The sequence below is a fragment of the Littorina saxatilis genome, linkage group LG10 (genome assembly GCF_037325665.1).
Source record: "Littorina saxatilis isolate snail1 linkage group LG10, US_GU_Lsax_2.0, whole genome shotgun sequence".
NCBI lineage: Eukaryota > Metazoa > Mollusca > Gastropoda > Littorinimorpha > Littorinidae > Littorina > Littorina saxatilis.
The window spans coordinates 12,952,822-12,966,951 of record NC_090254.1 but is presented as its reverse complement, the minus strand read 5'-3'; the positions used below and the strand labels follow the sequence as shown (position 1 = coordinate 12,966,951).

At 42.7% G+C, this 14,130-nt stretch overlaps 1 protein-coding gene across 1 annotated transcript in view; it reads left to right on the top strand.

The window, feature by feature from the left end:
- The window catches only part of LOC138978196 (uncharacterized), a 13,499-nt gene extending 1,358 nt beyond the window's left edge, over positions 1-12,141 (top strand). The window contains exons 3-7 of the mRNA XM_070350861.1: positions 930-1,078; positions 3,701-3,836; positions 7,349-7,485; positions 8,411-8,558; positions 11,754-12,141. Coding sequence (XP_070206962.1) covers positions 930-1,078; positions 3,701-3,836; positions 7,349-7,485; positions 8,411-8,558; positions 11,754-12,060 — 877 coding nt within the window. The 3' untranslated portion in view covers positions 12,061-12,141. The remainder of the gene's footprint in view (positions 1-929; positions 1,079-3,700; positions 3,837-7,348; positions 7,486-8,410; positions 8,559-11,753) is intronic.
- Positions 12,142-14,130: the final 1,989 nt, after the last annotated feature.

Here is a 14,130-nt window from a genome sequence, read left to right as displayed (position 1 = left end):
ATGTATATGTTGATGTCTGTACGTGTTTCAGCGAGTGTCTGGAGGTTTGTATGTAGTTTCTCTGTTGCTTACGTTTTCTTTCTTTATTTGGTGTTTTACGTCGTTTTCAACCACGAAGGGTTATATCGCGACGGGGAAAGGGGGGAGATGGGATAGAGCCACTTGTCAATTGTTTCTTGTTCACAAAAGCACAAATCAAAAATTTGCTCCAGGGGCTTTCAACGTAGTACAATATATTACCTTACTGGGAGAATGCAAGTTTCCAGTACAAAGGACTTAACATTTCTTACACACTGCTTGACTAAAATCTTTACAAAAATTGACTATATTCTATACAAGAAACATTTAACAAGGGTAAAAGGAGAAACAGAATCCGTTAGTTGCCTCTTACGACATGCTGGGGAGCATCGGGTAAATTCTTCCCCCTAACCCGCGGGGGGTGTTGCTTGCGTTGTCTTTCTTTCTTCTTGAACATCTTCCTAAACGTTTACACGTGATTTGGGATGACTTTGGAGTGTTATTAACATGTTTTCTTGAAATGTGACTGGAAATTATGAAATATTTAAATACTCGCCTTGCACTGCATTGCATTACATTGCGTTGTATTGTATTGAGTTGTGCTGTGTTGTGTTGTGTTGTGTTGTGTTGTGTTGTGTTGTGTTGTGTTGTGTTGTGCTGTGCTGTGCTGTGCTGTGCTGTGCTGTGCTGTGTTGTGTTGTGTTGTGTTGTGTTGTGTTGTGTTGTGTTGTGTTGTAATGCACTGAATTGCATTGTATTACATTGAAATGAATTGGATTGCATTGAATTGCTTTGAATTGCATTGTATTGCATTGCATTGCATTACATTCTTTTCTATTGTATTCTATTCTACTCTATTTCATTCGAATCTATTCTATTCTATTCTAGTGTATTCTATTCTATTGTGACAGAATAGAAGACGAGGTGGTACAGTGCGTGCTGGGCAGTCTACACGCGCTAGTGGACACGCCGCACTGCCATGACGCCGATGGCATGGAACGACTGCTGACTGTGCAGATCCGAGCCATCTTTGAGGAGTACGACGCTTACTGTGCACACGGTATGTATACTAGTAGGAATACTTCACTATTTGTCTAATCTTCTTCTTCTTCTTCTTCTTCTTCTTCGTTCATGGGCTTAGACTCCCACGTTCACTCATGTTTTTAGCACGAGTGGAGTTTTACGTTTATGACCGTTTTTACCCAGCCATTCAGGCAGCCATACGCCGCTTTCGGGGGAGACTATTTGTCTAATGCGTACAGACATTTTTCTTGATGCTCGCTACATAGCCACAAAGCAGTTGATGCTTACGGACACAAGGAAACAAAAACAAAAAATGGCATGTTTTGTCAAATTAATGTCGTAAGGGTCACCTGTGTCAACGTGCTTTATCGAGTTCAGGTAGGCTGTTGACTTTTGACGTATGTTTAAATTGAAGGATTCTCTTATCCCATGTAAAAACTTCTATAGTGGTCAACATTATTCAGCAAACTCGTTCACAATCTGCACAAAATGTAGGCATGCTGTTGACTTTTGCCAGGTAGGCTGTTGACTTTTGACGTATGTTTAAATTGAAGGATTCTCTTATCCCATGTAAAAACTTCTATAGTGGTCAACATTATTCAGCAAACTCGTTCACAATCTGCACAAAATGTAGGCATGCTGTTGACTTTTGCCATGTACTCAGGTTGAAGGGTGCTCTTATCCCCTGGACAAATATGTGTTGTAGAGTGCAGACACAGGCTGAATGATAACACTTACGATGTTTTGCAAAGTGCAGACAGATGCTGAATGATAACACTAACGATGTTTTGCAAGTGCATGCACACACGCTGGAAGATGACGCTAACGATGTTTTGCAAAGTGCAACCACACAGTCGAAGATAACGCAATGATGTTTTGCAAAGTGCAACCACACAGTCGAAGATAACGCTAACGATGTTTTGCAAAGTGCAACCACACGGTTGAAGATAATCCTAACGACGTTTTGCAAAGTGCAACCACACAGTCGAAGATAACGCTAACGATGTTTTGCAAAGTGCAACCACACAGTTGAAGATAATCCTAACGATGTTTTGCAAAGTGCAACCACACAGTTGAAGATAACGCTAACGATGTTTTGCAAAGTGCAACCACACAGTCGAAGATAACGCTTACGATGTTTTGCAAAGTGCAACCACACAGTCGAAGATAACGCTTACGATGTTTTGAAAAGTGCAACCACACAGTCGAAGATAACGCTTACGATGTTTTGCAAAGTGCAACCACACCGTTGAAGATAACGCTAACAATGTTTTGCAAAGTGTAGACACACAGTTGAAGATAACGCTAACGATGTTTTGCAAAGTGCAACCACACAGTTGAAAATAACACTAACGATGTTTTGCAAAGTGCAACCACACCGTTGAAGATAACGCTAACAATGTTTTGCAAAGTGCATGCACACACGTTGGAAGATGACGCTAACGATGTTTTGCAAAGTGTAGAAACACCGTTGAAGATAACGCTAACAATGTTTTGCAAAGTGCATGCACACAGTTGGAAGATGACGCTAACGATGTTTTGCAAAGTGCAACCACACAGTTGAAGATAATCCTAACGATGTTTTGCAAAGTGTAGAAACACCGTTGAAGATAACGCTAACAATGTTTTGCAAAGTGCAACCACACAGTCGAAGATAATCCTAACGATGTTTTGCAAAGTGCAACCACACCGTTGAAGATAACGCTAACAATGTTTTGCAAAGTGCAACCACACAGTCGAAGATGACGCTAACGATGTTTTGCAAAGTGCAACCACACAGTCGAAGATAATCCTAACGATGTTTTGCAAAGTGTAGAAACACCGTTGAAGATAACGCTAACAATGTTTTGCAAAGTGTAGACACACAGTTGAAGATAACGCTAACGATGTTTTGCAAAGTGCAACCACACCGTTGAAGATAACGCTAACAATGTTTTGCAAAGTGCATGCACACACGTTGGAAGATGACGCTAACGATGTTTTGCAAAGTGCAACCACACAGTCGAAGATAATCCTAACGATGTTTTGCAAAGTGCAACCACACCGTTGAAGATAACGCTAACAATGTTTTGCAAAGTGCAGAAACACCGTTGAAGATAACGCTAACGATGTTTTGCAAAGTGCAACCACACAGTTGAAAATAACACTAACGATGTTTTGCAGAGTGAAGACACACATTGGAAGATAAAGCCTGTCCGACTTAACTGAGCGAAGTCGACGGCGCAAAGCCGGCCTCACAAAGCTTTAGCACTGAGTTTTCGGTAAAGAGACTTCGCGAAGTCTACTTCGGGCTGAATGAGGGACCGCCTTAACACACGGTTGGCCTAGTGGTAAGGCGTCCGCCCCGTGATCGGGAGGTCGTGGGTTCGAACCCCGGCCGGGTCATACCTGAGACTTTAAAATTGGCAATCTAGTGGCTGCTCCGCCTGGCGTCTGGCATTATGGGGTTAGTGCTAGGACTGGTTGGTCCGGTGTCAGAATAATGTGACTGGGTGAGACATGAAGCCTGTGCTGCGACTTCTGTCTTGTGTGTGGCGCACGTTATATGTCAAAGCAGCACCGCCCTGATATGGCCCTTCGTGGTCGGCTGGGCGTTAAGCAAACAAACAAACAAACAAACAAACAAACAGACCGCCTTAACACTAACGATGTTTTGCAGCATGCAGACACACGCTGGAAGACGACATGAAACAGTGTTACAGCGACTCGGGTCTGGACCCCACTCTCTTCATGCCTTCCACCAAAGATGGCGCTATCCTCGGGACTACTGAGTCTTCGGTTGCTGACTTCTGCAAGTGCGTGGTACTTAAAGAGGCTTGTTGTTGTTGTTGTTGTTGTTGTTATTGTTGTTGTTGTCGTTGTTGTTGATGTTGTTGTTCTTGTTGTTGTTGATGTTGTTGTTGATGTTGTTGTTGTTGTTGTTGTTGTTGTTGTTGTTGTTGTAGCTTTCGTCGGTTGAGTGTCGGATGATTCAACTTTGTAGCAATACACAGAAGTATTGTCGTTCCCGAAACCTCCTGTTGATTTCAAGCTCAGAATGTCTGTGCTTTGGATATGTCAAATCCAAAGCATTGAGACATTGTAAAGGTTGGGCCTGTAAGCTGATGTTTACCATTTTAAAGAATCTTCTGTCTTCGACCTCGTTTTACTATGCCTTTATCTATTTAATGTAAAATAAGTGAGTGGGTGTGAAAGTGTGTGAAGAGTTGGCGGGTCAACATTGGTAGGCCCTACTTTGCGCGACTATAATCAAAATAAGTCGCGTAAGGCCAAAGGCAAAGTTATTACATTTAGTCAAGCTGTGGAACTCACAGAATGAAATTGAACGCACTGCATTTTTTCACAATGACCGTAGTCCGCCGCTTGTGCAAAACGGAGTGAAACTGACGAGCCTGTTTAGCGCGGTAGTGGTTTCGCTGTGCTGCATGCATAGCACGCTTTTCTGTACCTCTCTTCGTTTTAACTTTCTGAGTGTGTTTATAATCCAAACATATCATATCTTTATGTCTTTGGAATCAGGTACCGACAAGGAATAAGATGAAATTGTTTTTAAATCGATTTCGGAAATTTTATTTTGATCATAATTTTTATATTTTTAATTTTCAGAGCTTGTTTTTAATCCGAAGATAACATATTTATATATTTTTGGAATCAGGAAATGATGTAGAATAAGATAAACGTAAATTTGGATCGTTTTATATAAAACAAAAATGTTATTACAATTTTCAGATTTTTAATGACTAAAGTCATTAATTAATTTTTAAGCCACCAAGCTTAAATGCAATTCCGAAGTCCGGCCTTCGTCGAAGATTGCTTTACAAAATTTGCAATAAATTTGACTGAAAAATGAGGGTGTGACAGTGCTGCCTCAACTTTTACAAAAAGCCGGATATGACCTCATCAAAGAAATGTATCGAAAAAAGGGAGAAAAAAAAAACGTCTGGGGATACCATACCCAGGAACTCTCATGTACAATTTCATAAAGATCAGTCCAGTAGTTTACTCTGAATCGCTCTACACACACACACAGACACACACAGACAGACACACACACACATACACACACACACACACACACACACACACACACACACACACACACAGGGCCGGACCCAGGGGGGGGTTCCAGGGGTTCCGGAACCCCAACCCTGGAAAAAGCATGTACCTTGCTTTGAGTGTTGTTTTTTTTTTTTACTAGTTTTAGCACCAAAACAATGCTCTTAACCCTGAAAACAAGGCCCAGAATGCACCAGATTGCACAGATTTTAACCGTTTTTCAAAAAATTTCCGGGGGAGCATGCTTCGCCATTTCGCTGATTTGCCCCCCCAAAAAAAGGAGGAACCCCCCCCCCCCCCCCCTTACAACTCATTTGGTCCGGCCCTGACACACACACACACACACACACACACACACACACACACACACACACACACACACACACACACACACACACACACACACACGCGCGCGCACACACACACATACCACGACCCTCGTCTCGATTCCCCCTCTATGTTAAAACATTTAGTCACAACTTGACTAAATGTAATGAACTAACGCAATTGACAAATATAAATGCAATCTAGTGACAATCGTTAGTTAGCTTTGTGGCACAAGAATGTGACACAACAAATACAAAAGTTTTGGTCAAAGCTCGGGCATGTGAGTTAGCTAGTAATGGCCAGTAGAATGACACTAAAGGAACGTTCTTCCCGTGTAACGTAAACAATCGGGGCCAGACTTGTACATGGGAGATAAATAGAGAATACTACATGGCTTGCTGTGTCGTACCAGATTTACACGAGTTGTTTTTTAAAATATTGAACTGCGAGCGAACTTACTGCCTTTCACGCCTGGTGGCGTGTAGGGCAGCGACAAAGGACCTCCACTTTTGTCTGTCTCTTGCAAGCTTTTCCAGGGTCGCCCAGGAGTGGTTGAGGTCCTTTGATTCCCCCTCCACTGTACGTCTCCAAGTGAGCGAAAGTGAGCTGTTCACTATGTGAAAAAGCAACGAGTGTAAATCTGGTACGACACAGCAAGCCATGTAGTATTCCGTTTATCCCACATACTGTACTTACGTGTATTTTACTGAAAATGTCCTGCATTCGAGGCAGCTGAATTGAAGACGCTTGTTTTGGAACCTAGATCTCTTCTAAAGCCTCGTGCAATCTATTATGTCAAAGCAAAGAAACGTCACTCTGAAAGTGTGGCGTTACGTGTTAGTTGTAAAGATTCAGCGAGGGTAATTAGCGAGCGCAACTTGTGTTTCTATAATGACGTTTGTCTCGGTGACTTTGGCATCATACGCAGTGGAAAAACAGGTCCCTGCCAGACTTGCTTGACATGACCTCATTTACATGATATACACACGTGTGATTTGAACGATTATTTTCTCACGGGTGTCTCTCTCACGTATGTAGGATAAGACCATCTCTCCACTTGGACACATACCAACCATCAACAGCCTCGGTGCCCTTTGTGCACAGTGCCATTTATTGTAATGAATTAATTTCGTTGAAAAAAAACCTAGTAATGTCTTTTTAAGAAATCATCCCAACTCACCACAGCAAGAGGTCTGATTTTGGGTTTGTGTCCAAGTGGAAGAATGTTCTCATCAAATAATTGATTGTAAAAACATGGCCTGATCTTATGTGGTGAGCCGAACGTTTTACACGGGAAGGATTGTGCCTTTAAGGATGATAAATAGCTGTTCTGTTGTCTACACAGCAACACCGACGGATTGTGCCTTTAAGGATGATAAATAGCTGTTCTGTTGTCTACACAGCAACACCGACGGATTGTGCCTTTAAGGATGATAAATAGCTGTTCTGTTGTCCACACAGCAACACCGACGGATTGTGCCTTTAAGGATGATAAATAGCTGTTCTGTTGTCTACACAGCAACACCGACGGATTGTGCCTTTAAGGATGATAAATAGCTGTTCTGTTGTCCACACAGCAACACCGACGGATTGTGCCTTTAAGGATGATAAATAGCTGTTCTGTTGTCTACACAGCAACACCGACGGATTGTGCCTTTAAGGATGATAAATAGCTGTTCTGTTGTCTACACAGCAACACCGAAGGATTGTGCCTTTAAGATGATAAATAACTGTTCTGTTGTCTACACAGCAACACCGAAGGATTGTGCCTTTAAGGATGATAAATAGCTGTTCTGTTGTCTACACAGCAACACCGACGGATTGTGCCTTTAAGGATGATAAATAGCTGTTCTGTTGTCCACACAGCAACACCGACGGATTGTGCCTTTAAGGATGATAAATAGCTGTTCTGTTGTCCACACAGCAACACCGACGCACTGGTAGACTGCATGCGCACCAAAAGAGACGCTTGCCCCGAAGCACCCTACGTCCTGAAGCGTCTCGGCCTTGACCTTGACATATTCAGCCGTGGTCTTCAGATCCTCTGTCGTGAGCAGGATGGTGGGTATGATTATGACTCACCTGTAAGGTCACTTAGGTCAGGTAAAGTCAATTAGTTGTCAGACAGGACTGGTGAACATGGTCAGAGTGAATGAATGGTTCTAACGTTTCTTTGTGAGTTATCAGTCATTCATTTCATTTTGGGAAGATAGCAGCAACAAAAGTCGCACTCCCACGTGTGAGCGGGTTTAGGGGCAATCGGCCACCTGCACTTTTGCACGTGGCACGGCGGTGACACAGGGGTGGGACATAGATAACGTCTCTTAGTCATTTCATACAGTTAACCAGTGTCCATCACGGCCTGGATTCGAACTTGTGACCCAAAAGTAACAGGCCCTGTGCTACCAGCTAGGATGGATCGATGGATGGATGGGTGGATGGATGGATGGATAGACGGACGGGTGAATAAAACGATGCCCAGATGGATGGATTATTAAATGAAACGATACCGGGGCGGATGAATTATTGTATGGAGGGATAGATAGTTGGATGGAGGGATAAATGGATGAATTGACCAATCGATCAATCAATCGTTGAACGAACTAATTGATTGATTGATTGATTGATTGATTGATTGAATGATTGATATAGTGATTGAGTGAGTGAGTGAGTGAGTGATTTAGTGAGTAAGTGAGTGAGTGAGTGAGTTATGGGTTGATTGGGTGAGTGAGTGAGTGAGTGAGTGATGTGTTGATAGGGTGAGTGAGTGAGTGACTGCTTTAGTCAGTCAGTGAGTGAGTGATTTAGTGAGTACATGAGTGAGTGAGTGAGTGAGTGAGTGAGTTCTGGGTTGATTGGGTGAGGGAGTGAGTGAGTGAATGAGTAAGTGAGGCAGGGAGGGAGGGAGGGAGTGTTTAAGTAAGTGACTGACTGACTGACTGACTGACTGACTGACAGACTGAACATCTTGCCCACCTGTGTGCAGTGTACCTGTCCAGCTTGGAGTGTTTCGAGGCCCAGACCCGACAGGTGGAGAAGTGTCTGGAGGACAACAGGCTCACCCTGATGAGACTGCTCTCCAGGACCAAGACGGAGAACGTTTCACAGGACTCCTTCATCAACGAGTTCTGCTTGTGAGTACATAGTTCCTGAAGGGAGGTTTGGTCGCTTGAAGGCACAGACCAACCCGTGTTAAACTTCCCAAAACAGATATAGAAATATGGAAATCTGATTACATTCAATTTTTACAAAAGTGATTCTTAAAATCTGCAGACACCGAAGCTAAAGCTTTACTGTGAAAGTATTATCATGTGACACAAGCCAGGATGTTATTGGAAAAAAAGAAAATGGTTAAGGCAAAAATCCATAAAGAGATAGACTGCTGACGGTCCAAAATTCAGAATTCAAAAACAAGATAGGTTGTTTCATGAAGTGTTTAATTATTGACACAACAAAACGTTACATTTACAGTACGTCGTTCTAGTGGTCTTAACAGTTGACATCTTAACATTGTACATTTTATGAACTCTGAACGATTTTCAGTAGACATCGCCGGTGTAACACGAGAAAATTACTCCCACGAGATTTTTACTCCGGAGTAAACATTTCGTACGAAAAAGTTACTCCCTTTACGAAAAAAGCACTCCCCCATTACACGAGAAAATTACTCCCCAAGACAGGTGAGTTCCGAGTAAACATTTCGTACAACAATGTTACTCCAGCTCCCCTGACGAATAAATAACGAATAAATTACTTCACCCAAACACAAGCAATTTAACTTCCCATGCCAGGTGTACTAAATGTTTACTCCCTTGTCGCCTGTTAGTCTTGGTGGTGGAAGGGGTGGAAGGAGGGTAGCGCGACATTCGTGTGCGCGAGATCACTTATTGGCATTATCCCTTCGCCCGCATCCCATTTTTGCATACGAGATTTTTACTGGAAGTGAAAAAAATGGGGAGTAAAAATTTCGTGGAGGGAGTAATTTTTTCGTGCCTTGGGGAGTTCTTTTCTCGTACGAAAAGTGTACTCGGAGTAAAAATTTCGTACGAAATATTTACTCCGGAGTAAATTTTTCGTGGAGTAAAAATTTCGTGTTACACCGGCATCTTGCAAGCGAGTTTGGTCGACGATTTTGTCTCTCTGTCTCATTAAAAGATCTCTCGGTCGATGTACTGTAAATGTAACGTTTTGTTTTGTCAATTATCAATAATTGAACGTTCCCATAACCTACGGCTACCATTCTTGTTTTTTTATTCCTCCCGTTTTAAGCCTGAAATTGATTGGGAAAAGTTTACTCCACGACGTTTTGGCACTGAGTTTTCGCTAAGAAGACTTCGCGAAGTCAGCTTCGAGCCCAATAAATGAAGCCCCTCCCCTACACGATGTTACAATACAATACAATACAATACAATAACTTTATTAATCTCTAAAAGAGAAATTGCATTGCTGAGCTTTTGTGTCCGTAATAAAACATACATAAAACATTCAAAAATAAACATTTGTTCTTTGTCATTCATACATTCTTGTGTTCTTATACATTTCTTCAATTCATACATCAATATTCTATCATAATTATGTACATACATTTATTCTCTTTTAACAGTCTGTCTTCAAATGCATATCTTGTTGCTTGTTATTTCAGTCTTGGTCCCGCTTTTACATAACCGTTGACACATGCCAAAACAAAATGGTTGCGTCCTGCACAGAGGGATAATTTTAATTTCATAAACTGCCACTAGTTTTCGTTGAGAATTTTAATTCATCAAAACCCCACACTGTGTTTTGTGTCTGTGTATGGGTTCAAGTGGAAAGATGGTGTTATCCCTTGTAACGCCTGTTCGGATCTGAGATGGTGAAGTGTATATGTTACAGTTAATCTGTGAAACCAGGGAATACGTGTATTAACTAAACTATTTTAAGTAATACATGAATTAACTGTTTTTTCCGTCAGTTAATTCATGTATTACCTAGTTAATACACGTATTCCCTGGTTTCACAGATTAACTGTAACATATACACGGAAAGCACTATGCCTTTAACTACATTTGTTTGTTTGTTTGCTTAACGCCCAGCCGACCACGAAGGGCCATATCAGGGCGGTGCTGCTTTGACATTTAACGTGCGCCACACACAAGACAAAAGTCGCAGCACAGGCTTCATGTCTCACCCAGTCACATTATTCTGACACCGGACCAACCAGTCCTAGCACTAACCCCATAATGCCAGACGCCAGGCGGAGCAGCCACTAGATTGCCAATTTTAAAGTCTTAGGTATGACCCGGCCGGGATTCGAACCCACGACCTCCCGATCACGGGGCGGACGCCTTACCACTAGGCCAACCGTGCCGGTATTCCCTGGTTTCACAGATTAACTGTAACATATACACGGAAAGCACTATGCCTTTAACTACATGTATTTGGTTGTTTTTGTGACGCATCCTATTTAGGTAACTCAGGTATGTCCCATTTTGAGCGCAGTGGAACCACAATTCCACATGCATTGTTTGTATTGTACAGTGGACGCCGCTTAATAAAACCGCAGTTTATAGAGCCAGCCGCTTATAAAAGCCGATTTCAGACGGTCCGAATTTATCACTATATCTTATGTATTAGAAAAAGCCGGTTATTAAACCCAACCCGCCGCTTTTTAAAGCCAGTTTTCTTAGAGAAATCACGAACGCACCGAAAAAGATTCTCCAATGAGAAAACGACAGCGGTTTGGTAAAGACAAAGAAGTTGAGGAGGGTCTTCTCAGATGGTTTCAGCAAATGATCAAAGTACACGTACATGTACACAATTAAAACAAAAGTTCAACATCCTTCGTGAAGTTTTGTTTAGATTCAAACAAGTGTAAATGACGAAAGAAAGTGACTGAGTGACGTAAACAAAAGAGAAGATTTGTTTTTTCTTTCCAAAATGACGTATTCCTGGACCGCCGGTTAATAAATCCGCCGCTTATTAAAGCCATTTTTCGTCGGTCCAGAAGTGGCTTTATTAAGCGGCGACAACTGTATTGACAAACCATACTCTAATGTGTTCATTAGGCCAAACAAAAATATATGTTGGTTTAGGGTAGCGTGACCAAAAAAGATAGGGTCGGTAGGTCGGCTTTTTAAAAAAAAATTGTTTTTATTTTTTTAAATTTAGTCGATTTTAAAGGAGGTTACTTCCCTTATTCTCGGTATGGTTCACAAAATGTGTTAAAAGTTTTTGTTTTTTTGAGAAATGAAAATAATTTTGGGGGGTCGGCGGAAAAAAATAGGTTCGGTCGGGTTACCCTAAACCAACATATATTTGTATTTGGCCTTACGTTTTGTGCGTGGTTTCAGAGCACGAGTACAGTACATCCGATGCGACCTATCGTCCTGGGCGGCCAAACCACACGAAGCTTGCGACACTCCGGCCCTCGCGCTCAAGCGTGATCTTCACTGCAGTCAGATCCCCCAGGCCTGCTCGCAAACACTCGCCGGTCCCATAGACAAAGTGTGCACCTACAACTGGGCTTCTGTCACCTTATCTACGACTGGTGGCAAGTCAATGCAGTCTGGAGAACCGCCGAGTTCGTATACGCCAAGACGAGAGTTTGTCTCGGTTTTGGCTGTGATGGTTTTAGTATTCTCGTGGAATGCCATTTAGCTTTTCGAACCGCAATCTGTTTTAAACTTGTTCAGGTTGTGGGTTTGGGTTAAGACGCCTTTCATTAAAGAAATAAACTGAGTTGGTGTGAAACTTGTGTCAGCTCGTGTGTCCTTGTGTCAGCTCGTGTGTCCTTGCGTCAGCTCGTGTGTCCTTGTGTCAGCTCGTGTGTCCTTGCGTCAGCTCGTGTGTCCTTGCGTCAGCTCGTGTGTCCTTGCGTCAGCCTGGGTTCAAGACGAGTAAACACGTGGCCGAAAAGGAATATTACAGTTGAAAATTAAAAGCGTATCCAGTTCGGCTCAATTCTATGGCCTCAGGGGCTTGAACCAGTAAGGAAAACAAATATAGATCCCAAACGCAGCACGAAAATACCATACACACACACAACCACACACACACACACACACGCACACACACACACACACACACACACAAACACCCAACCACACACACACACACACACACAAACACACGAACACACACACACACACAAACACCCAACCACACACACACACACAAACACACACACACACACACACACGAACACACATACACACAAGCGCGCACGCGCACACAAATACACCTACACACACATATACACACACACGCGCGCGCGCGCGCACACGCATACACACAACACGGGTACACGCACACACATAAACGTATCCAGTTCGGCTCAATTATATGGCCTCAGGGGCTTGAACCAGTAAGAAAAACAAATATAGAGCCCATACTCACGAGCATACCATACACACACATACACACACAAACACACCCCCACACACACAACAACACACACACACACACACACACACGCACGCACGTACACACACACCCACGCACACACACACACACACTTACACACACACTTACACACACACACACACACACACACACACACACACACGGTTTGACCACTTGACCATGGGATGGACGGCATTAGTCACTGTAACCGATACGTCCCTCGTTAAATCTCGAGTGACACGCACTCTTTCAAACCATTATAACTTCCTGATTAAACTCGTGATTTGGAAACGTTATGACAAGGCGCACATGTTGGTGTACAGTTTTAAGCCTCTCCCATCGTTACAAAATCTTTACGTGTGGATCGAGAGATATCAACAACGATATTTGAAAACATTCAAGAACATTACAGACTTTATCTTTAAATGTCACGGGTAAAAAGAATCAATCAATCAATCAATATGAGGCTTATATCGCGCGTATTCCGTGGGTACAGTTCTAAGCGCAGGGATTTATTTTTTTATTTTTTTAATTTTTATTTTATGCAATTTATATCGCGCACATATTCAAGGCGCGGGGATTTATTTATGCCGTGTGAGATGGAATTTTCTTGCACAATACATCACGCATTTACATCGGCCAGCAGATCGCAGCCATTTCGGCGCATATCCTACTTTTCACGGCCTATTATTCCAAGTCACACGGGTATTTTGGTGGACATTTTTATCTATGCCTTTACAATTTTGCAAGGAAAGACCCTTTTGTCAATCGTGGGATCTTTAACGTGCACACCCCAATGTAGTGTACACGAAGGGACCTCGGTTTTTCGTCTCATCCGAAAGACTAGCACTTGAACCCACCACCTAGGTTAGGAAAGGGGGGAGAAAATTCCTAATGCCCTGACCCAGGGTCGAACTAGCAACCTCTCGCTTCCGAGCGCAAGTGCGTTACCACTCGGCCATCCAGAACGATCTTGAAAAACCTCAAACAGACAGAGAAACCAACCCTTAAAACATTTAGTTAAAACTTGTCTAAATGTAAAAAGAGTTACCATAGTGCGGTTTAAATGAAAGTTGATCAGCACCAATACTTTTTGCGAGTCTATACCTTAAACTCTTGAAGATGCCGTTCATTCCACGTTCGCAATCATGTTCACCCTGACACATCTTCCCAGGCGTTTACATGAAATATCAACATTCTTTCATTTGGACGAACACGGGTCAACTGTTTGTGCAGGCTCATAGACGGTGTCCATGTCCCACACTCGTGTCACCACAATGGCACGGAAAAGACCTCGGTCATTCTGCTGCCAAATTGCGGGTGGCT